General features: G+C 50.3%; 1 protein-coding gene across 1 annotated transcript; it reads left to right on the top strand.

Annotated features, from left to right (window-relative positions):
- The first annotated feature begins 210 nt into the window (after window positions 1-210).
- Window positions 211-25,097, top strand: EXO1 (exonuclease 1). Its single transcript, XM_075322416.1, has 14 exons — window positions 211-320; window positions 3,437-3,644; window positions 4,583-4,702; window positions 4,930-5,053; window positions 5,455-5,592; window positions 13,450-13,662; window positions 13,779-13,966; window positions 14,575-14,671; window positions 15,680-15,860; window positions 18,785-19,025; window positions 21,501-21,906; window positions 22,040-22,141; window positions 23,112-23,290; window positions 23,375-25,097. The coding sequence occupies exons 2-14, from the start codon at window positions 3,484-3,486 to the stop codon at window positions 23,379-23,381; spliced, it is 2,157 nt and encodes a 718-aa protein (XP_075178531.1). The 5' UTR covers window positions 211-320; window positions 3,437-3,483; the 3' UTR covers window positions 23,382-25,097.

Genomic DNA, 25,097 nt, shown 5'->3' with positions numbered 1-25,097 from the left:
CTCAGGACGAGATTCTGGTGTAAATGCTACGATTTATGGGCAAAGAAAGTGACCCCCGCCCAGCCCCGAATATTTCTTCTAACCTTAATAAAAGCAAAGGCAGTTCGTCCTAGCGCTGAGCTCCAGGGGCTGAGCCGTTCCCTCACTAGTAATGGCGGCCGGAGGTTCCATAGCTCCGCCCCTTCCCTGGGATCACGTGGGGACCGTCCCAGCTTGCGGGCGCGCCACGGTTTAAAGTACCAGAGTGGCCGGTGCGGGTCTGCGGCGCTTTCCATAGTGATGACGTCGTCTTAGGTCACCGGAGAGCGGCGCAGTCACAGGTGAGAGCAGTCTCCTCATAGTCACCCGTACAGCCACTGCCGGGACACGTGACGTGCTGGGACTTGTAGTGCAGCTGGGTCCCTGGGGGAGGAGGTGCAGTGATAATCTGGCTGTCATCCACCATTTTTACAACATCTTGCGTTTTGCTGCCTCCGTCATGTGATTGGTCCAGAAAGTGGCAAATCTGCTTGAACTTTTATATATATATATATATATATTATTTTTTTTTTGCTTTGGTCTCATTGATTCTACAGGAGAACAAATAGTTAAAAGAACCCAAAAAACTGAAAGAATTCACCCACTGCAGATGAAAAATATTAAAACCAGCCACAAATAATGCGTCGTGTGAATGAGATCCTACAAACGGCGCTCGTTTTGTTGCCATTTGTAAAATGCTGTTTTGTTTTTTTTTTACCCTGAAAAATGACAAAAACCCCGATTTAAGAACGTCCTACAAAATGCATCATGTGAATGAGCGCTTGAGGTCTGTGCACACAGAGGTGTTTTTTTTTTTTTTTTTTTTTTTCTTTCCTCTTCTTTGCTTATGTGGAACTTGTCATTAGAAGCCGCATCTTCACATGAGAACGTCCCGCACCACCCCCGGGAGCCGCCGGCACCGAGCGCTGCTGGATAATGTCCTCCGGCCGCGATCACATTATGATATTAGAGTAGAAACTAAAAAAAAAAAAAGTTCCTGTGCGCAGCCTCCGGGTATTAGGGAAAGTGCACAGGGATTGTTTTTTTTTGTGGCTCTACTCAAACACCTCTGGAAAGACCCTTCCTAAGCATTACCGTTGTTTGGGCGCCGGCACATGACGGCTTTTTATCAGGTGGATTCTGCATTATTATTATTACTATTAATAATTATAGCGCCATTTATTCCATGGCGCTTTACGACGTTTACGTGTGTGTGTTTGCATGAGAAAGCGCTGCATAAAAAGAGCAAAACGCAGAGCGATGTAAGAAACCGTCCTCCCGGAGCTGACGTTCAGTCTTTGCTAATCATGTGACCTGCTCGCTGTTCAGTGACTTCATTTGGAAGATTTAGGCCCTGTGCGCACTTGCCGGTTTTTCCCGTGGGTTTCCTGCGGTTTTGCTGCATGTTTCGCCGCTTTTTATGTTCATAACATCTCTGCAGTGAATCACCAGCAAATCGTATGGGAAAAAAAATGCTGTGCGCACTAAGCGGAATTTGACAGCCGCATGTTTTGCTGTGGGATTCCCGCAGCAAAAACAATTGCATGTCACTTCTTTTCCGCACGTCGCTGCGGGATTTCACTCCATTGACTGCAATGGAATCGTGAAATCCCGCAGGGAATGACGCAGGCAGCAAATTCTGTGCGGTTCACTGCGTTTTCCTGCATTATTCCCTCCAGTATTTCGCGGTTTATCTCCGGTAATGTACATCGCTGCCTGCAGTTTGCAGGGAAGTGATGTCATTACAGGAAGAGGAAGCGGAGCAGAGAGTAAACACACACATCACACACATCACACACATCACACACATCACACACATCACACACATCACACACATCACACACATCACACACACCACACACACCACACACACCACACACACCACACACACCACACACACCACACACAACACACACAACACACACAACACACACAACACACATCGCACTCACACACAGACATATAGAATACACATAGAAAGCAAACAGACATATAGAAAAAAAAAAACACGTGTGCTCCACTGTATTTTTACCATCCAGCCAAGGTAAACACACAGCGGCGGCCCGGTATACTCAGGCTGGGGAGGGCGATGGGCAGGATTAATGCCCCCTGCCTCCCTCCCACCTCCCGCAGCCGAGAATATCAGCCGCAGCTGCCCCGGGACTGTCGCATCCATTATGTGACAGTCCCGGAGTGTCCTTGGCTCTTCCAGATGCCGTGATGCGGTGGCTATCCAGGTAATAATGAGTTAAATGACAGCGGATCGCCGCCACTAAGTCCAGGCTTGATCATGGCAGCGTCTATGAGACAGCTGACATGATCAACCCGTAAGTAAAGTGAAAAAACACACACCACGAAAAATCCTTTATTTTAAATAAAACACAAAAAAAAACTTGTTTCACCCCTTTATTAACCCCCCGAAACACACAGCTCTGGCGTAATCCACGTCCTGCGATGCTTGCATCCAGCCGCGACTGACACACAGCGCTGAATGCAGCCTCGCAGCGAGACAGCAGAGGTAACCACAGGGCATTTCCCACGGCCGGTAATGTGAACTCACTACCGCCGGGAGAAATGCAGCGTGTGCTCACAGGGACTCTATCTATCTATCTTTCTATCTATTCTTCTATCTGTCTATTTATCTATCTCAGAAGGAAATGACACTTTGCTTTAAAAAAAAAAAAAAAAAAAAGAAAAGTGCTTTATTGCATTGAATGCATTAAAACACATGTACCAACCCGCACGCGGCAAACCGCATGCAGTTTTCGGGTGCGGTTTGCTGCGTTTTTTTTACCGCGGGTGCGGTAATCTTTCAGACCCTGCGGAATTTTTTTAAGAAAATTTCGTTTTCCAGTGCGCACAAGGCCTAATAGATGAAAAGACGTCGGCGAGGACGTAACTAACCGTCACAAGAAATGACAGCGAGGAAACTGCTGCGGGGAATAGACAGCCGGGTTTTCATGATGTTGCTTCTACTAGTAGAATCTTGTGGGCTCCTCCAGCGTTTTAAAGACGTTGCGTGCACAACGTGCCCAATAACTACTGCGCTGCTCACACGGCCTGTATATTATGAGGGACTTGAAAAATGTCTGGTGCGGAGAAAAGAAAATGCGCTCTCATCAGAAAGCTGCAAAAAATTATCTTCAAAAAATGGAAAAACTCCCCAAATACGGAACATTTCCAGAAGAAATGCTTTGGTTTTGACCTCCACCCGCCCTCCGGTCCTGTGCTGGGACCCCAATAGCTGGACTGATTCCTGGGTCTCCAGCCCGTCCGCCCCAGTGTACACCTCTGCACATTCTCATCAGCTGCCATATTTGCAGAGTTGGTCATTCATCGGGTGGCGCTAACATCGTGGTCATCTGGACTAATCGCCATCGCTTTTTGTATCCATTGCTTCTTTGCTTTTATTTTACAGGACCGCCAAGAAGTTGTCATTGGCCTCTGCTGAGACCCAGTGCAAATATGGGAATTCAGGGGCTACTACAGTTCCTTAAAGAAGCCTCGGAGCCCATCAATGTGAAGAAGTACAAGGGTCAGACGGTGGCCGTGGACACCTACTGCTGGCTCCATAAAGGAGCATTCGCCTGCTCTGAGAAACTAGCCAAAGGCGAACCAACCGATCAGTAAGTCTGTCCTCAACACAGGGCCAAGATAGATGAGGAGAACCATCCGGTGCACAAATATACAGAACATCACCGCTGCAGCCAATCACTGGGCTCAGCAGTGATATTAATGTAGACGGCTCAAGCTGCTGAGCTTAGTGATTGGTAATGAATAGTGATGAGCGAGCACTACCATACTCAGTACTCGTAACTAGTGATGAGCGGGCACTACCATGCTCGGGTGCTCAGTACTCGTTACTAGTGATCAGCGGGCACTACCATGCTCGGGTGCTCAGTACTGGTAACTAGTGATGAGCGGACACTACCATGCTCAGGTAGTCGGTACTTGTAACTAGTGATGAGCGGGCACTACCATGCTCGGGTGGTCAGTACTGGTAACTAGTGATGAGCGGGCACTACCATGCTCGGGTGGTCAGTACTGGTAACTAGTGATGAGCGGGCACTACCATGCTCGGGTGCTCAGTACTGGTAACTAGTGATGAGCGGGCACTACCATGCTTGGGTGCTCAGTACTGGTAACTAGTGATGAGCGGGCACTACCATGCTCGGGTAGTCGGTACTTGTAACTAGTGATGAGCGGGCACTACCATGCTCAGGTGCTCAGTACTGGTAACTAGTGATGAGCGGGCACTACCATGCTCAGGTGCTCAGTACTGGTAACTAGTGATGAGCGGGCACTACCATGCTTGGGTGCTCAGTACTGGTAACTAGTGATGAGCGGGCACTACCATGCTCGGGTGCTCGGTACTTGTAACTAGTGATGAGCGGGCACTACCATGCTCAGGTGATGGGCACCTGGAGGACCGCACTGGTGATGAGTGCGCGGGTTGTCGTTATTTTGCACAATCAGGTGTTGGATACACAACTTGCTACTGAAATTGTTTGCAGTGAATCCGTCCTGTGTGGACTCGTCCCAATAACAGTGTCCTTTATTTCAGATATGTCACCTACTGCATGAAGTTGGTTCACATGCTGCAGTCACACGGGGTCCGGCCCATTCTGGTGTTTGATGGATGCACTTTACCCTCAAAGAAAGACGTGGAGAAGAGCAGGCGGGAGTGAGTGACCCCCGAGATGGGGAGACCCTATACCCGGCTCTGGTTATGTCAGTGCCATCTGGGGTCCCTCACCGTTTACGTGGAGAATATCGTCACCTGCAGATCCACTCTGTATTATGTTCTTATTGGACCTTATAAATATCGTGACTGCTCTTGCAGAGATATTTTGCCTGTGTTTTTATTATTTTGCTGCTTTTACAGGAAACCTAATAATATCCTCCTTACAGAAAGCGGCAGCTGAACCTGCAAAAGGGGAAGCAGCTCCTGCGAGAAGGCAAGCTGTCCGAGGCCAGAGACTGCTTTTCACGAGCCGTCAATATCACATCAGCGATGGCTCACGCCGTCATCCAAGTGAGTGCTGGAGCCGAGCGCCGCGGTGTGGGATCGTTGGTCTTCATGCTTTACATTGCAGGGAAAGGTGTGGAGGTCGTCCCAGGACAGCAGAATAAGCCCCCCCCTGTTTAGTAGATGTGGCCCCCACCTTCCAGATCTACAACCATCTTCACATCAGGGGTTTGCCAATTTTCCGAATCCAACTGGTGCAGCGGCTGCATTCGCAGAAGAAGTGACCACGCATGCGCCAAGTACAGCCGAGCAAGCGCTGCACCATTTGGATCGGGGAGGGAGGAGGGCGTTCTGTGTAGTTTTTCCTCCACCCACACCAACATAAAAAAGAAAATCAAATTTTGTGGTATCTTCCTGCGCTGTACGTGACCCGTTGGTTCTGATTTCTGGTTCTCTCGCTGTGGTAGGCGGCGCGCTCTGAAGGCATTGACTGTATCGTCGCTCCCTATGAGGCAGATTCCCAGTTGGCCTATCTGAATAAAAACGGCTTTGCTCAGGCGATCATTACCGAGGACTCCGACCTTCTCGCTTTTGGTTGCAAAACGGTGAGAGTGCTTAATGTCTGTACACGTCCGATCATCCAACTTGAAGCTGTGACTAACAAAAATCTCAACATATGAACCATTAAAGGTTAGACTGAGAGTGGCCTCGATGAGCCAAAATCTCCGGCAGCAATACTCACAGACAACATTAAACCAATGAGGAGAACACTGAGTATATGTGCAAAACATTGAAAGATTCATTAGGAAAAACCACAATAAAGGACAGTATTAAAAACAGATTAAAACATCACCATAGAAAAATATCATGGGGAATTCACAAATCGTGAGAGTGAAATAGCAGGGTAAAATATTAGCAAGAGCAGATACCCAAAGGGTTAGAGTGTGAAATAGCAGGGTAAAATATTAGCAAGAGCAGATACCCAAAGGGTTAGAGTGTGAAATAGCAGGGTAAAATATTTTACCCTGCTATTTCACACTCTAACCCTTTGGGTATCTGCTCTTGCTACTGCTATACTATGGAATTCACAAATCCAATCATTAGGGCAGAGTCAGGTGTTACAAGGTAGATTATAAAAGTTGTATTGAAATACTTAAGATACAAAAAGTGATCAAATACTATATAGTAATAGAATCAGGGTATCAAACAAGAAAAATATAAGAACACTGAATATGTCTGCCTAAAGTGTGAGTCCCAGGGGAAGGGATTATTGACAAGACCTGCTTACACCAATTCCCATATATTATCATAAGGGAAGGTCTTAGTAAGGTGCTGGAAATAAACCTAACTTAAATAATATACCGCAATCACATGAGTGTCACAGATGTGTAGTAGGCATGAGGTTATACCGAGGCTATAAACGCTGCCATAGCTGAACGTTATTTTACACTAAAGGGAGGTATCTATAATCCCGGCTATTACACACTGGCCTTGTGCCTCCCCATCTTGAAAAAGCAGCCATACCGTGCGAAACGCGCGTCGATGAAGACCAGGTTCTTGTCTGGGGAGTTCCAGGTGTGAGGGAGCTGACCTTCTACGGTCTCTGCACTTTTTTACTTGAGGTATATTTATGTTTATAGCCTCGGTATACCCTCCTGCCTACTACACATCTGTGACACTCATGTGATTGCGGTATATGTGTTAAGTTAGGTTTTTCTTCGGCGCTCCATTGGGAGACCCAGACGATTGGGTGTATAGCACTGCCTCCGGAGGCCACACAAAGCATTACACTAAAAAGTGTAAGGCCCCTCCCCTTCTGGCTATACACCCCCAGTGGGATCACTGGCTCACCAGTTTTCTGCTTTGTGCGAAGGAGGTCAGACATCCACGCATAGCTCCACTGTTTAGTCAGCAGTAGCTGCTGACTATGTCGGATGGAAGAAAAGAGGGCCCATATAGGGCCCCCAGCATGCTCCCTTCTTACCCCACTTGTGGTTTGTAAGGTTGAGGTACCCATTGCGGGTACGGAGGCTGGAGCCCACATGCTGCTTTCCTTCCCCATCCCCCTGAGGGGCTCTGTGGAAGTGGGATCTTACCGGCCCCCAAGCCCTGAGGCCGGGCTCCATCCACAGACCCAGTGAACCTGATGGATACGGAGCGGTGTACCGTTCAGGGACAAGGCCCTGCAACTTTCAGGTACTCTGTGTCCCCGTACAGGCGGGCACGCACACACCAGACTTGCTGGGTGTGTTAGTGCGCCGGGGACAGTTGCGCTGTACGCTGGGGTTTGAGTCACAGCAGCTTAGCTGTGTGACTTCATGTGCTGGGAACTACCGCGCCGGCCACTCTCGGAGCGGCGGCGCGGCTGGGACTTGTAGTGCGCCGGGGACTTAGCGCCGACCGCGCTTTTACGGCGGCGGCGCTTATAAATTTAGTCCCCGGCTTTTGCGGCCTAGCTCCGCTTCGTTCCCGCCCCCTCCCTGTCAATCAGGGAAGGGGAGAGACGCTGTACGATTACTCAGCGCCGAGGGCTGGAGCCTTATTTACATGCTCCAGCCCTCTCACTAGGCACAGTGGGACGCAGGTTTCCCGCTTTTGGTCTGAGCACGCCCAGGGCCCGCCCCCCCCTCCACAGGACGCCGGCAGCCATTCCTGCATGCAGTCTGGCTGGAGGACGGACACAGGCTCTGGGAGACCCAGACTAGGGATTTCTGGCGACCACACACCCGCGTTTAGCGGGCGGTAAGCAGCACATTAGTGCTGGCCCCACTAGTGCCACAGTGTGTATTGGTGTACTTTTTCCTGTACCAGATATATATATATATATATACTGCACTGTACGGTCGCTTCTTGGCTGTATACCCTATATTGCTCTGGGAAGACAACAACATGTCATCCACAAAACGCAAGGGTGCCAAGGCACGGGCTGTATACACTGCTTGTACAGCATGTGGGGCTAATCTACCAGCAGGCTCCAACGACTCTCATTGTGTGCAATGTTCAGTCCCAGTGGCACTTCGTCAGCCAGAGCCTATGGTGGTGGTAGCCCAGGCAGAGACGCTTGTGAACCCTGCCCCGGTGACGGGGACAGAATTTGCAGTCTTTGCTGATAAAATGTCTGTGACTATGACAAAAATCCTGGAGACCTTGCAGTCCAGGCCAGTTGCTCAGACCATGGACACTGCTGTGCCTATGTTCCCCGGTCCCCCTCAGTTGGAACTAATCCGTACTTCAAGGGGGTCCCAGGCATCACAGGCTGAGGGCTCTGACTCCGATGACAGTCCCAGGCCGCCTAAGCGAGCTCGCTGGGAGAGACCCTCCACGTCATCACGCGGGTCAGGGTCTCAGCAAGAAGGGTCTCTATATGATGAGACAGAGGTGGGTGATCAGGAGTCTAGTCCTGACACCGCACTCAATTTGGATACGCCAGATGGTGACGCCATGGTAAATGACCTTATAGCGGCCATCAATAGGCTGTTGGATATTTCTCCCCCAGCCCCTTCAGCAGAGGAGGCAGCTGCCCAGCAGGAGAAATTCCATTTCCTGTATCCCAAGCGTAAATTGAGTACTTTTCTGGACCACTCTGACTTCAGAGAATCCATCCAGAAACACCATGCTTATCCGGACAAGCGTTTTTCCAAACGTCTTAAGGATACACGTTATCCCTTTCCCCCTGACGTGGTCAAACGCTGGACCCAGTGTCCAAAAGTGGACCCTCCAATATCCAGGCTTGCAGCTAGATCCATAGTTGCAGTGGAGGATGGGGCTTCACTTAAAGATGCCAATGACAGACAGATGGACCTTTGGTTGAAATCTGTCTATGAAGCTATTGGCGCGTCGTTTGCTCCAGCATTCGCGGCCGTGTGGGCGCTCCAAGCTATTTCAGCTGGTTTGGCACAGGTGGACTCTTTCATACGTCCAGCAGTGCCGCAAGTGGCGTCCTTAACTACGCAAATGACTGCGTTTGCGACCTACGCTATTAATGCGGTACTGGACTCTACGAGCCGTACCGCAATGGCATCCGCCAACTCTGTAGTTTTGCGCAGAGCCTTGTGGTTAAAAGAATGGAAAGCAGATTCTGCTTCTAAAAAATGTTTAACCAGCTTGCCATTATCTGGAGACAGACTGTTTGGTGAGCAATTGGCGGAAATCATTAAACAGTCCAAAGGTAAGGACTCTTCCTTACCCCAGCCCAGATCAAGCAAACCTCAACAGAGGAAGTGGCAGTCAAAGTTTCGGTCCTTTCGAGGCTCGGGCAAGCCCCAATTCTCCTCGTCCAAAGGGACTCAGAAAGAGCAAAGGAGCTCTGATTCCTGGCGGGCTCACTCACGCCCCAAGAAAGCAACCGGAGGTACCGCTTCCAAGGCGGCTGCCTCATGACTTTCGGCCGCCTCCCTCCGCATCCTCGGTCGGTGGCAGGCTCTCCCGCTTTTGCGACATTTGGCTGCCACAGGTCAAAGACCGGTGGGTAACAGACATTTTGTCTCACGGGTACAGGATAGAGTTCAGTTCTCGTCCTCCGCCTCGGTTCTTCAGAACCTCCCCACATCCCGACCGAGCAGATGCCCTTCTGCAGGCGGTGAATTCTCTAAGAGCAGAAGGAGTGGTGGTCCCTGTTCCTCTTCGGGAACAAGGACAAGGTTTTTACTCCAATCTCTTTGTGGTGCCAAAAAAGGACGGCTCATTCCGTCCTGTTCTGGACCTAAAACTGCTCAACAAGCATGTGAACGCCAGGCGGTTCCGGATGGAATCCCTCCGCTCAGTCATTGCCTCAATGTCTCAAGGAGATTTCCTAGCATCAATAGACATCAAAGATGCTTATCTCCACGTGCCGATTGCTACAGAGCACCAACGCTTTCTACGCTTCGTGATAGGAGACGACCATCTTCAGTTCGTAGCTCTGCCATTTGGTCTGGCGACAGCCCCACGGGTGTTCACCAAGGTCATGGCGGCAGTGGTAGCAGTCTTGCACTCTCAGGGACACTCTGTGATCCCTTACTTGGACGATCTACTTGTCAAGGCACCCTCTCAGGAGGCATGCCAACTCAGCCTGAATGTTGCACTGGAGACTCTCCAGACGTTCGGGTGGATCATCAACTTCTCAAAGTCAAATCTGTCACCGACCCAATCACTAACGTATCTTGGCATGGAGTTTCATACTCTCTCAGCGATAGTGAAGCTTCCGCTGGACAAGCAGAGGTCACTACAGACTGGGGTGCAGGCTCTCCTTCAAAGTCAGTCGCACTCCTTAAGACGCCTCATGCACTTCCTCGGGAAGATGGTGGCGGCAATGGAGGCGGTTCCGTTTGCGCAGTTTCATCTGCGCCCACTTCAATGGGACATTCTCCGCCAATGGGACGGGAAGTCAACATCCCTGGACAGGAAAGTCTCCCTTTCCCAGACGGCCAAAGACTCTCTGCAGTGGTGGCTTCTTCCCACCTCATTATCACAGGGAAGATCCTTCCTACCACCGTCCTGGGCGGTGGCCACGACAGACGCGAGTCTGTCAGGGTGGGGAGCAGTTTTTCTCCACCACAGGGCTCAGGGTACGTGGACTCAGCAGGAGTCCACCCTTCAAATCAATGTTCTGGAGATCAGAGCAGTGTATCTTGCCCTACTAGCCTTCCAGCAGTGGCTGGAAGGAAAGCAGATCCGAATTCAGTCGGACAACTCCACAGCGGTGGCATACATCAACCACCAAGGGGGGACACGCAGTCGGCAAGCCTTCCAGGAAGTCCGGCGGATTCTGATGTGGGTGGAAGCCACGGCCTCCACCATATCCGCAGTTCACATCCCCAGCGTAGAAAACTGGGAAGCAGACTTCCTCAGTCGCCAGGGCATGGACGCAGGGGAATGGTCCCTTCACCCGGACGTGTTTCAGGAAATCTGTCGCCGTTGGGGAAGGCCGGACGTCGACCTAATGGCGTCCCGGCACAACAACAAGGTCCCAACCTTCATGGCACGGTCTCGCGATCACAGAGCTCTGGCGGCAGACGCCTTAGTGCAAGATTGGTCGCAGTTCCGGCTCCCTTATGTGTTTCCACCTCTGGCACTCTTGCCCAGAGTGCTACGCAAGATCAGATCCGACTGCAGCCGCGTCATACTCGTCGCCCCAGACTGGCCAAGGAGGGCGTGGTATCCGGATCTGTGGCATCTCACGGTCGGCCAACCGTGGGCACTACCAGACCGACCAGACTTACTGTCCCAAGGGCCGTTTTTCCATCGGAATTCCGCGGCCCTGAACCTGACTGTGTGGCCATGGCCATTGAGTCCTGGATCCTAGCGTCTTCAGGATTATCCCAAGGGGTCGTTGCCACCATGAGACAGGCTAGGAAGCCCACGTCCGCTAAGATCTACCACAGAACGTGGAGGATATTCTTATCCTGGTGCTCTGCTCAGGGAGTGTCTCCCTGGCCATTTGCCTTGCCTACCTTTCTTTCTTTCCTGCAATCTGGGTTAGAAAAAGGTTTGTCGCTCGGCTCCCTTAAAGGGCAAGTCTCGGCGCTATCCGTCTTTTTTCAGAAGCGTCTAGCACGACTCTCTAAGGTGCGCACGTTCCTGCAGGGGGTTTGTCATATCGTACCCCCGTACAAGCGACCGTTAGATCCATGGGATCTGAACAGGGTGCTAGTTGCCCTCCAGAAACCGCCCTTCGAGCCTCTGAGGGAGGTTTCACTTTCTAGACTGTCACAGAAAGTGTCTTTTCTGGTAGCGATCACATCTCTTCGGAGAGTGTCTGAGCTAGCAGCGCTGTCATCCAAGGCTCCCTTCCTGGTCTTCCACCAGGACAAGGTAGTACTGCGCCCCATTCAGGAGTTTCTCCCGAAGGTGGTATCCTCTTTTCATCTTAATCAGGATATCTCTTTGCCTTCTTTTTGTCCTCATGCAGTTCATCGGTATGAGAAGGATTTACATTTGTTAGATCTGGTGCGAGCACTCAGAATCTACATTTCCCGCACGGCGCCCCTGCGCCGTTCGGATGCACTCTTTGTCCTTGTCGCTGGTAAGCGCAAGGGGTCGCAGGCTTCTAAGGCCACCCTGGCTCGATGGATCAAGGAACCAATTCTTGAGGCCTACCGTTCTGCTGGGCTTCCGGTTCCATCAGGGCTGAAGGCCCATTCTACCAGAGCCGTGGGTGCGTCCTGGGCATTGCGTCACCAGGCTACGGCTCAACAGGTGTGCCAGGCAGCTACCTGGTCGAGTCTGCACACTTTCACCAAACATTATCAGGTGCATATCTATGCTTCGGCGGACGCCAGCCTAGGTAGAAGAGTCCTGCAGGCGGCAGTTGCCTCCCCGTAGGGGAGGGCTGTCTTCGCAGCTCTAACATGAGGTATTCTTTACCCACCCAGGGACAGCTTTTGGACGTCCCAATCGTCTGGGTCTCCCAATGGAGCGCCGAAGAAGAAGGGAATTTTGTTACTTACCGTAAATTCCTTTTCTTCTAGCTCCTATTGGGAGACCCAGCACCCGCCCTGTTGTCCTTCGGGATTTTTGGTTGTTTTTCGGGTACACATGTTGTTCATGTTGAACGGTTTTCAGTTCTCCGACGTTACTTCGGAGTGAATTTGTTTAAACCAGTTCTTGGCTTTCCTCCTTCTTGCTTTTGCACTAAAACTGGTGAGCCAGTGATCCCACTGGGGGTGTATAGCCAGAAGGGGAGGGGCCTTACACTTTTTAGTGTAATGCTTTGTGTGGCCTCCGGAGGCAGTGCTATACACCCAATCGTCTGGGTCTCCCAATAGGAGCTAGAAGAAAAGGAATTTACGGTAAGTAACAAAATTCCCTTAATTTCCCGCACCTTACTAAGACCTTCCCTTATTATATATGGGAATTGGTGTGTGCAGGTTTTGTCAAAAATCCCTCCCCTGGGACTCCCTTTAGGCCGACATATTCAGAGTGTTCTTATATTTTCCTTGTTTGATACCCTGATTCTATTACTATATAGTATTTGATCACTTTTTGTATCTTAAGTATTTCAATACAACCTTTATAATCTGCCCTGTAACACCCGACTCTGCCCTAATGATTGGATTTGAGAATTTCCCATGATATTTTTCTATGGTGATGTTTTAATCTGTTTTTAATACTGTCCTTTGTTGTGTTTTTTTCCTAACAAATTTTTCAATGTTTTGCACATATACTCAGTGTTCTCCTCATTGGTTTGAAGCTGTGATTGTCTGATCACTTATACATAGCGGTGCATCAGCCCTGCTGTGTATAGCGAAAATCACAATCTCCTTTTGAACAATGGCTAAAATGTGATGACCGGCTCGGAGGTCATCAGCAGACTCTGCTGTTTTGGCAGCTCATCAGCACTCCGCGATCCTTTCACAGGCGCTCCAATGGGCGCATAAATAATTACACTGTCATAGATTTAGCTAGCAACCAACACGTTATTGCCACGTGGACTCCTGATAATCATTAATGTCTGGAATACCAGTAACACTTCTCTTCTCCAGGTGATCCTGAAAATGGACAAGTTTGGAAATGGTCTGGAAATCGATCAGGACAGATTTGGGATGTGTAAGCAGCTGGGAGACGTGTTCACACAGGAGAAGTTTCGTTACATGTGCATCCTGTCTGGCTGCGACTACCTGCCGTCCATCCATGGCATTGGTTTAGCCAAAGCGAGTAAACTGCTGAAAATCGCCAATAATCCGGACATCACTCAGGTATGCGCTCGGCCGTCTGCCCCGGGTCTTCTGTTAGAGCTGATATTTGCTTGTCCTGAATGTTTTGTGGTTTTTTTGTTTTTTTTTTTTTATTTTTATACTTTCATTATTTTTAGGTTATTAAGAAGATCGGACAGTACCTGAAGACGAGCATCACCGTGCCCGACGGCTACATCGAGGGCTTCGTTCGCGCTGACAACACGTTTCTATATCAGCTGGTCTTTGATCCTGTAAAAAGAAAACTGGTCCCGCTAAATCCTTATGAGAATGGAATCAACCCAAAAGAATTAACCTACGCTGGCCCGTATCCTTATTATTACAAAGCTACAACTTGTCTCACAAGAAAAAAACACGATTATGCAGCAATGTCAACCATTGTCAATGTGAAAAATAAAAAAACCCAATAGTTATTGAAAGAAGGGGATGGGAAAAACTAGTTAAAAATCATCCGGTCATGCATGGGTTAACCGTCCAGACGCAGATGACATGGTTCCTGGAGGTCGGGCGTCTTTGCAGCCTCTTGTGAATGCTTTCTACAGGCAGCAGATTTGTTGCAGAAGTTTGTGCCGCTCTGGACATGTTAATGGAGTCTCTGTAGCAGGTGCCTGGATTTATGCAAACCCCATTTATGTGAATGGGACAATTGTAGATATTTCTGCTAGAAATCTGTGGCTTGTGACTATGAAGGCCGTCACGTTGCGCCATTATCGAGCTCAGCGCTTGCTCCTCCCGCCCCCGCCGGGGTCTCGCGCACATGATGCACTGGTAAGAAATCCCCGTTTCTTCTTGGTTCCGGTATGACGAGGACATTGGTGCAGGGACCGCGTTTTCTTGGTTCAGGTCTCGTGTGATAACTCTTTGTATTTTGTGCATTGTCTCGTCTTCCTTTCTTATTTCTTTAACGTACATTAGTAACATGGGGGATTCGGTGGCTTATCAGATCGCTCTGGGAAACGTGGACGTCAACTCACTGCAACAAACGGACGACTACGACCCCGACGCCCCACAGGTGAGAGGAGTGGAGGCCGGGCCGTGCGCTATGGGGATGGGTAATATTCAGGACGCTTTGGATGGTTTTCTCCCAATTATTCCTCATACATATTGCACCTCCTCGCAGCCGCCACTGTAATATTGCAATATGATGCCCGGGGGGAGTTCTTCAGTTTGGGACTTCACTAATGTCTAAACTGGGAAGACTTTTCTGTGCTGCTCAGATATCTACATCACTAGAAAACGGAACCTTCAATTTTGGAAACCATGAAAATCAGTGATCAGGTGTGATCTTCCAAGACGTGTCATTTATAGTCATCTCTCCCCTATAAAAAGTGATTTCCATCACAAAAATTCATGGCATATCCATAGTACAGGTCTCCTCTCTGAGGCCACTGGGGCCCCCCGTGACTCCTCTCTGAGGCCGCTGGAGCCCCCGTGACTCCTCTCTCCTCTGTGAGGCCGCTTTGGCCCCCCGTGACTCCTCTGTGAGGCCGCTTTGGCCCCCCGTGACTCCTCTGTGAGGCCGCTGGGGCCCCCCTGTGAGGCCGCTGGGGCCCCCCTGTGAGGCCGCTGGGGCCCCCCTGTGAGGCCGCTGGGGCCCCCCTGTGACTCCTCTCTGAGGCCGCTGGAGCCCTTGTGACTCCTCTCTCCTCTCTGAGGCCGCTGGGGCCCCCCCGTGACTCCTCTCTGAGGCCGCTGGGGCCCCCCCGTGACTCCTCTGTGAGGCCGCTGGGGCCCCCCTGTGAGGCCGCTGGGGCCCCCCCGTGACTCCTCTCTGAGGCCGCCGGGGCCCCCCGTGACTCCTCTCTGAGGCCGCCGGGGCCCCCCGTGACTCCTCTCTGAGGCCGCCGGGGCCCCCCCGTGACTCCTCTCTGAGGCCGCCGGGGCCCCCCCGTGACTCCTCTCTGAGGCCGCTGGGGCCCCCCTGTGACTCCTGTCTGATGATTTCTTCACATTGAGGTGTATCGATTCTTGTGCTTTTCTGTTATCTTGGAATTTCTGCTTTTATCTTTATATTTCTTAGTTGTCTAAGCGGAGCAGTCACAGCTGGAACAGCCAGAACACCATGCACCCCGGCAGCATCTGGCAGAGGAATTACACCCACAGTACCACGAGTGGGGAGAAACCAAAAGTAGAGGAAAAATCCAAGTCCAGGGGGTTAATAATGCCCAGTAACAAAAACCAAGTGAAGCGACCTCATGAAGGTAAAGTGCGGCCAGAGATGAGTAGAGATGAGAGATACATTCGCAGGACCCTGGTCCAGCGGCCATATCTGCAGACCAGGTCACCGGGCCTACCGGAATTCCCCGTGCCTCTTCTCTATTGTAGTCCCAGCACGACTTCATTGCTATAGCGTGATTCACACATGATATCACACCGCGCCGAAGATAAGAGCAGGGGCTGCGAAGTTTGGCAGGATGGAGGCGGCGCACAGCGTTCCTGTCTTTTCACAGTTGGAAGAAAAAAAAAATATATATATATATATATATATATATATATATATATATATATATATATATATATATATATATACATATATATATATGTGTGTATATATAATAAATATATCTATCCACACATATATGTGTGTATAATAAATACATATGTATATATTATACTAGAAGGTGGCCCGATTCTACGCATCGGGTATTCTAGAATTTATGTATTGTGTAGTTCATGTATGATTTTTGTTATATATATATATATATATATATATATATATATATATATATATATATATATATATATATATATATATATATATATATATATATATATATATATATATATATATATATATATATATATATATATAATGTGTGTAGTTACCAAGTGTTTGTGTAGGGCGCTGTACATGTTCTGGGTGTGGCGGGGGGTGAGAGCGGTGTTGTATGTGTGTTGCGCTGTGTGTGTGTGTGTGTGTGTGTGTGTGTGTGTTGGGGGGAGGTGTGCACCTCCCATCGTGCTCCATCCCCCATGCTGCGCACCCCCCATCGTGCTCCATCCGCCATGCTGCGCACTCCCCATCGTGCTCCATCCCCCATGCTGCACCAGCATCAGCCTCTCTGCCCCCAGCATCAGCCTCTCTGCCCCCAGCATCAGCCTCTCTGCCCCCAGCATCAGCCTCTCTGCCCCCAGCATCAGCCTCTCTGCCCCCAGCATCAGCCTCTCTGCCCCCAGCATCAGCCTCTCTGCCCCCAGCATCAGCCTCTCTGCCCCCAGCATCAGCCTCTCTGCCCCCAGCATCAGCCTCTCTGCCCCCAGCATCAGCCTCTCTGCCCCCAGCATCAGCCTCCGCCTCCCAGCATCAGCCTCTCTCCTCCCAGCCTCCCCCAGCATCAGCCTCTCTCCTCCCAGCCTCCCCCAGCATCAGCCTCTCTCCTCCCAGCCTCCCCCAGCATCTGCCTCTCTCCTCCCAGCCTCCCCCAGCATCAGCCTCTCTCCTCCCAGCCTCCCCCAGCATCAGCCTCTCTCCTCCCAGCCTCCCCTAGCATCAGCCACTCTCCTCCCAGCCTCCCCCAGCATCAGCCACTCTCCTCCCAGCCTCCCCCAGCATCAGCCACTCTCCTCCCAGCCTCCCCCAGCATCAGCCACTCTCCTCCCAGCCTCCCCCAGCATCAGCCACTCTCCTCCCAGCCTCCCCCAGCATCAGCCTCTCTCCTCCCAGCCTCCCCCAGCATCAGCCTCTCTCCTCCCAGCCTCCCCCAGCATCAGCCTCTCTCCTCCCAGCCTCCCCCAGCATCAGCCTACACCCTCCCAGCCTCCCCCAACATCAGCCTCCCCCTCCCAGCCTTCCCCAGGATCAGCCTCTCTCCTCCCAGCCTCCCCCAGCATCAGCCTCCCCCTCCCAGCCTTCCCCAGGATCAGCCTCTCTCCTCCCAGCCTCCTCCAGCACGCCGTGCTCCTCTGCCGACACTCACAGATCCGATCGCATACACACACACACACACACACACACACCCGATCGCATACACTCACACCCACCCGATCGCATACACTCACACACACACACTTTGACGATATTGCACATATGCGCTCACTCACAACATCCGGAGATACCACATGCTTCTGGCCATGTGATCCTCCGGCAGGTCCTGGAAGCTCACTGCAGCACAGTATCTTGGCCGAGAAGCAAGCGATATCTCCGGATGCTGTGAGTGTGTGGATGCGATGTGATGTGAGAGTGTGTGTGTGTGTGTGTGTGAGCGAGTGTGATCTGATGTGTGTGTGAGAGCAAGTGTGATCTGATGTGTGTGCGTGTGGATGTTCCGCCGCTGCAGGACCTTGATGCGCTGGTAACTATGCTACCATGGTTACCAGCGCATCCCATCCCCCACTCGCACGGGAGCCCACACCAGCATACGGCGGCAAACCACAGCAATGCGAGGGTTTGTGTCGGCTGGGTTGGCGGCGTATGCTGGTGTGGGCTCCCGGGGGTACAGTACTCCCCTGGGAGTCGTGTCTCCGTGTCAGTTCGGGGGATGCGTGCGGGGGGCGGGGCCAGAGCAAGCGTGCATTGCGTGAGGGCGGGGCATGGCCGAGTTGCCAATACGTGCAGGGGCGAGAGGCCAATCCGTGTGGGGGGCGGAGCCTGTGCGAGCGGCCGGCCAATCCGTGTGGGGGGGAGCCAGGGCGAGCGACCAATCCATGCGGGGGGCGGAGCCATGGCGAGGCCAGCGGCCAATCCGCTTTGTGTCACCGTAAGGACACAATTTTGGAGCAAGACAGACAGATTAAGGCAATTATATATATAGATGGGAATCTGTGACCAGGTTTTTGCCACCTAACCTGAGAGCTGCATAATGTAGAGACAGATCCTGATTCCTGCAATGTCACTTACTGGGCTGCATAGTGTAGTTTTGATAAAATCACTGTATAATCAGTAGGAGATTATCATTACAGGACTACTTGGCGTGCTGCAGGTAGTCCAGCATATTCATGAGGTCTGTATAACTTCTAGATCTGCAGCAGAGAAAACATTGATTTTATCAAAATGATAGTAAACAGCTCTGTAAGTGACACATCGCTGGAAACAGATTCCCTTTAAAGGAAACTTCAATGCATTGCACGTTTTGCAGGTTTATTTGCCGCAGCCGTGATGGTAACTCTGGACCCGTCTGTCTTGTAGGTGGCACGTCCGAGTCCGATCTCCTCAGTCAGTATTCATTTTCTCAGAATAAAAAAACGAAATCAGAAAGTGCAGATAATGTACCGCGGCTGAGGACCCAGAGCGTGAGCGCCGCACGACCCTCAGGTGATGCCGCAGGTGACGCAGAATCTCAGCCCAAAGCCAGGAATAAATTTGCTGTGTTTTCCCAAAGGAAGAACGAAGCGTCCGGATCGATCTCTGTTCCTGGCACCAGAAGCCGGTGCGTGCGTTATACGGCAATATCGGGATTATTCCCTACAATGGAAATGTGGTGGAGACTTGTCGGGAATGTGATATCTAATGTCAGGAAATATAAATGGAGTAATAAGGGGACAGCCGCGGCCTCCACATCAGAAGTGACTTGTGTTACATCCCGCACACCTGCCATGACGGTGCCTATCGCGTCTTCCAGGTACACGGGCTGTAATATGAGCGGCTCCAGATGTCTGATGTTTTATTATTTTGACATCCTTTATATCATACAGATCTAAAGCTTGGTGTGTGACTGAGGCCCCAGAACAGCGCGTGATGTGTAATAGAGATGTGGAAGGATTTTTGATCTGTGTGGTTTTGGGGTGCTGATCGCTAAAGCGAAGCGGTAGAAATGGTCAGTCCAGTGCAGCGCTCCTCCAAGACCAAAGACAGATGCCATGTTCCTTCTATTGAGCCAGTCTCGGAGGAGCGCCGCACTCTGCTGGTCTTTTCTGCCACTTTGCTTTATCGGTCAGGATTTTCACACCCAGACCCCACAGAGTAAAGCGGGCTTTACACGCTACGATATCGCTAGCAATTTCTAGCGATAGCGTATGCAAAAGCACCCGCCCCTGTCGTGCATGCGATATCGTGTGATCGCTGCCGCAGCGAACACTATCGCTACGTCAGCGTCACACGCACTTACCTGGTTGGCGACGTTTCTGTGACTGCCGAACAATCCCTCCCTCAAGGGGGAGGTGCGTTCGGCGTCACCGCGATGTCACTAAGCGGCCGGCCAATCAAAGCGGAGGGGCGGAGATGAGCGGGACATAACATCCCGCCCACCTCCTTCCTTCCTCATTGCTGGCGGGACGCAGGTAAGGTGAGGTTTCTCGCTCCTGCGGTGTCACACACAGCGATGTGCATTGCCGCAGAGACGAGGAACAACATCTATAAACAACCATTAACAATTTTTGATTTCAGGACGACCTCTCCATGGTGAACGATTTTCACCACTTTGGAGGACGTTGAAGGTCACTGGTAAGTGTCACACGCTGCGATACCGTTAATGGCGCCGGATGTGCGTCACTAACAACGTGACCCCCGACGATAAATTATTAACGATATCGTAGCGTGTAAAGCCCCCTTAAGTATTCTGACCTGTTTTGTCAAATTTTCTGAAGGTAAAGCATGAAGACAAGAAGCTTGGGAAAGTATTTATTAAACGAGACGTATGTAAGGCCGAGAGGCAGAGGATCTGCCGCAGTAAAATACATTCTGATTTACGGGAAGTGTTAGAACAGCAGGAGCTGACAACGTATATATAGATTTGTGGGAGAAAATTTCCCCATAACTTGTATTTTGTAATCCCTGCTCATGTTGTATGTAGGAGTCCAGTGGGCGGTCCTAGTCAATGTATACAGTGGAACCTTGGATTACCAGCATAATTGGTTCCGGGACTGTGCTCTTAAACCAAATTACTCTTATATCAAAGCAAATTTTCCCATAAGAAATAATTTAAACGCAGACAATTCGTTCTACAACCGATAAATATTTACTGTATTTATACAAACTTACTACAGTAATACACAATGTGCTGTATTCATATAAAATGATTACAGTCACTAATACAAAATACTGTACAGTAAAAAAACGTATAATGCAAATTACGCTGCACATCCGCTTCCAATAGAATTGTCGGTGTGCGGGAGGTGCTATAGAGAAAAAATGATGCATAAATAGGACAACCTTTATGCTTGTACAATACACAAAAAACACCCCCCAAATATATTCTCCCCAAAATAACGGGCAGAACTAAGCCAAATGTGGGGTAGCAACGCGCAGGCAGATTACAGCACAAGCGATGTGCTGCACTGCAGAAAGAAAGTACAATACTGTATCCACAAATGCACATTAATAGACATGCTATATAGTATATACTGTACTGTACAATGGTATACTGTACATATGTACACAAAGGTACCTCCAGAGCGGGTCAGAGCGCGGTGAAAGGACAGATCCGGACGTGTGCACGGTGAGGATTTGCTCTTATTTGAAATCATTGCTCTTAAACCAAGTTACACATTTGTAAAAAGCTTTGCTTGTTTTGCAAAACGCTCTCAATCCCAGTTACTCTTAATCCAAGGTTCCACTGTACTTGTATATATGGAAGGATTGGCTCCGCCCAGTGGACTCCTACATATAAAATGAACAGGGATTACTTTAATTAAATACCAGTTCCACGGTCTGAGTATGATTCACCTGATTGTGATGACCGCCCGGTGTGTATGGGGCTGTTGTGTTCGGCCGCTGTTCTCCTGACCCGGTTTGCGGTCCAGACTGAAGCACAGGTGTGTGACGTTGTCCGTGTGCTGAATCTTCTCCCACAAGCGATCCATCAGTCTGCTCTTCTGCTCGATACCCTGCAGACGCCGTGTTCAGGGCGATGGCTCCATTAAATGCTCACAGTTTGTCTATGTAATTATTTCTATTTTCCGCTTAGGTTTTTCTGCTCACCTTCTGACCTAGAGTCTGACTCTGTGGACGGCATCAAAGAAGCTGGGAGGAGAGTCCCCGATGATTGTGGGGCGTCTGGTGAAGGATCCCCGAACACGGATACGTCAGGAGACGACAATAAACAGACTCCATCTCCTGAGACAAAAACCCGTGACGTGAAGTCTCCGCTCCACAACACAAGGAACTGTTTTATCTGGTCGGGAAGCCTGACCAAACCGCAGCTGCTCTCCCCGTCCGTGCGGTCCCTCGCTCGCTTCCAGAGGACTAAACCTCACTCGGGGGTGGAAAATGACAAGTGCGGGAGCAGCGGAGACCGGACCAGCCCCGTCCTAACCTCCTCCGAAAATAAAAGTAAAGCTGCCACCATCGACATTGAGGACTCTGGCTCGGAGGTAAGACGAAACCCACGGGCCGGGGCGGCGCTCCTCTAATAATGGGATAGAGGAAAACTCCAGATTGTACCAAATAGTGATGTGTGCAGTATCATTGTGTCACCGGCACTGACCGCGTGTGATAAATCCCCAGGACCTCGACAAGATGGAGGAATCTCCCTGTGAATATAGTCTACAGCTGTCTCCGGAGCATCGGACGGGTTTTCCTGGGGCGAAGACGATCACCAAGATTAAGGTAACGCCGCACCGAATCTTCACAAGGGACTGGGACGCTGCAGGAAAAGAGAGGACTGATTCCCTCTTAACCCTTCAGAGATTAGGCTTTTTTAATTTTGTATTATCGCAGCTGTGTACGGGTTTATTTACATCCACAGAAGTGTGGGGGGAATTCGCCCGTATAATAATCTTACCTGTAGTAAAAATTTCGGTGGTTTAGCAGTCGAAAAAGTGTTTTGTACACAGATGAGGGGGCTTTATTACACCACCTCAATGTGGACACGAAATACGGTCATATCTTGATTGGAAGAATCAATCAGCGGCTGTGTCCCTGCGCACAGACACTGCAGCCGCGCTCACATAGTCCTTGTTGCCGCTCATCACTCGCTCCTGTCTGCAGCTCAGTACCGAGCGGCTGCAGTGTCTGTGCGCAGGGGCAGAGCGGCTTTTACAGCTGCTTAAAAAAGTGTGACCTGATCCCAATCCCCCTCTTAAGGGTGCACTGACACGAGCGTATGAATCAGACGAGTGCAATGCGAGAAAACCGCACATTGCACTCAGACCAATGTTATTTAGTGAGGGAGCGCAGATTCTGGATGAGAAAAAAGTCTCCGCATGCTGCGATTGTCGGCGAGAGCTGTCACCTGCACCCATACAAATCTGAGTGCGAGTGAAGCATCGGATTGCACTCGGATGATATCAGTGCAGTGTGATAATGGCATCAGCTGATAATGGAGGAGATGGAGAGATTAATCCTGCGCTCTCCTCCGCAGCTGCAGGATCAGGTCACAGTCGCATGATACTCGGCTCACGCTGGCAGCAGAGCGGAGCCGAGGGCCACTAACATAGAGCATCCGATGCACTCACATCAGAATAGGACCGTGTGAACCCAGCTAAATAAGACTCAGAAATCCTCAACAGTCGAGGGACTGTTTCAGTTGTGCGGTAATCCTCTCCTCAGTAAAGCCGGTTTGTTACATCCATTCCAGGTGTCCGGATTGCTAAAACCCAGGGGTTTGGATTCACGTTCTGGTTCCAAAGTGAAACCAATGGCCCCTGCAAGAGCGAGTGGTCTGAGCAGCAGAGCGAGACCTTCCCAAAACAACGAGAACCGGCCCGGACTGCAGACCACCATCAACGACCTATGGAGGAACTTCAGCTTTCAGAAGTAAGATGGCACAACGTGTAATCTCGGCTCCTCCGCCGCCACCGGCATTCTGTTCTGCAGCTTTTTATTTTGTCTTGTTTGCAGGAGGTGAAGACGTCACCGGTCCTCTGTATGACCCGCTGGGTGGCTCACCGTATGACCCGCTTGTTTGGTATCCTGCTCCGATCTGCTTCTTGTCTCGACACAGCCTCAATGCGAAAGTACCGCAAGAAAAATGTCCCGGACCACGTCCTGGAGCAGTGATAACGCGGCGCCCCCCGGGGGTCACATTACACAGTTACAAAAGACTACTGTCAGTGCGGTCGTCACTTTACATGTCCTGTAGGTGCATGTTTATTTTGCGGGCCCAGTGTTATAGCTTCCAATCCCCGGTGTTCTCCCTCCAGGCGACTGCTAAGGAGGATCCTAGTCATTGCTTATCGCATTAAAATAAATCTCCAACTTTCCTCACCGTCATTTTCAGTGCAAAATGATGAGTTAATATCTTAAAGGGGTTGTCCCAGTACTTTGATATCTATGATCCATCCTTAGGATAGGGCATTAGTATTCGGTTGGTGGTGGTCGGACACTCGGCACCTCCTCACATTAGCTGTTATCATCTCCAGCGGTGACCAAATGTGCACAATGTACAGAGTCGAGCTCCACAGCGCCACATGTGTCGTGGCCCTTCTAGGTTACTGCAGCTCATTTGTTTGTTTGACTGCGGTTCCAGCAGCGGCCACAAAACCGTGGGGGGAGCTGTGATGTTTGGCTCTATACGCTACACACGTCTGGCCACCAATAGAGCTGATATGTGGGGGTGCAAAGCGTCAGACCACCCCCAATCACATACGGATGACCCATCCTAAATGTAGATCATCAATATGACCATCCTGCAAAACCCCTTTATGCTTAGATATAAAGGGAAACTGTCTTTTAGGTTTACAGTCACTTAACCACCACAAGATAAGATGGAGCTGCTAGCGGAAACATAGTTACTAGGTAAGAGGTGCAGCGCTTACAAGCTTTATAAAACCTAGAAGTGCTGCTTTGAAGCTGGGAGGGTCTGCGCATCCTCAGGGCCCCTCTGCATCGTACAGCGTGCAGGTTTGGTCAGCAGCGCAGATATAGTGCTGGTCTGTCAGTCATCAGGAGAGCTTTACTGGTGTGTGTGATTGAAGCTTAGAAGGCCCCGTTAAGGCTGGATATGCCCACTTGGAACCAAAGTATGAAGCGTTTGTCTCGCAGCGTCCCTGTTAGTACAGTCACAGCCCCATTATGAATACAGGAGAGACAATAGGGCCTTAGCTGTATGGTGGAAGGGGAACAACGAAAATGGAATTGCTCTTCAAGTGGCAATGCCTTACACCCACCCTCAGGTGAAGAGCGTGAACACTGCTGCTGCAGACTCGGAGAAACCGAATGGCTGGCAATGGAGGTAAAGGGTTAAAAATCTGCCATGGACAAGAAATGAAAACGTATCCTAGAAAGGGATTTTTATTCAACGCGTTTCGGAGTGGGCACTCCTTCATCAGGACCATCCAGAGGAGTTTCCACTCCAAAGCGAGGTTACATCCATTGTCAGCAGCCACATTATCGTCAGATGCGGCCGTGTGAGGGGCAACCATCGCGTCCGCAGCTTCTTATCTGCACTGGTAAATTTTTGGCTTCAATGTGTCCTTCCCAACATAAGATAAAAAAAAATCAAAAATGTCTCCACAGTACATCGGGGGTTTTACATTGTTGTTCATCGTGTGCTGTTAATAGTAATAGTTTTATGAATTGTACAGATTTGTGGATTGTAGAACGGCTTTTGTAGAAACCGCGC

Source organism: Anomaloglossus baeobatrachus, chromosome 9 (genome assembly GCF_048569485.1).
Source record: "Anomaloglossus baeobatrachus isolate aAnoBae1 chromosome 9, aAnoBae1.hap1, whole genome shotgun sequence".
NCBI lineage: Eukaryota > Metazoa > Chordata > Amphibia > Anura > Aromobatidae > Anomaloglossus > Anomaloglossus baeobatrachus.
Note: the sequence above shows the minus strand (reverse complement) of the source record. Positions and strands in the feature narration are given on the sequence as shown.

Excerpts from the sequence above, each read along its gene's own strand:
- EXO1 (XM_075322416.1), top strand. The coding sequence starts at position 3,484 with ATGGGAATTCAGGGGCTACTACAGTTCCTTAAAGAAGCCTCGGAGCCC. Across the intron at positions 13,663-13,778 it reads ATAATCCGGACATCACTCAG|GTTATTAAGAAGATCGGACA; the intron begins GTATGCGCTCGG and ends CATTATTTTTAG. Across the intron at positions 13,967-14,574 it reads GAATTAACCTACGCTGGCCC|TAACATGGGGGATTCGGTGG; the intron begins GTATCCTTATTA and ends AACGTACATTAG.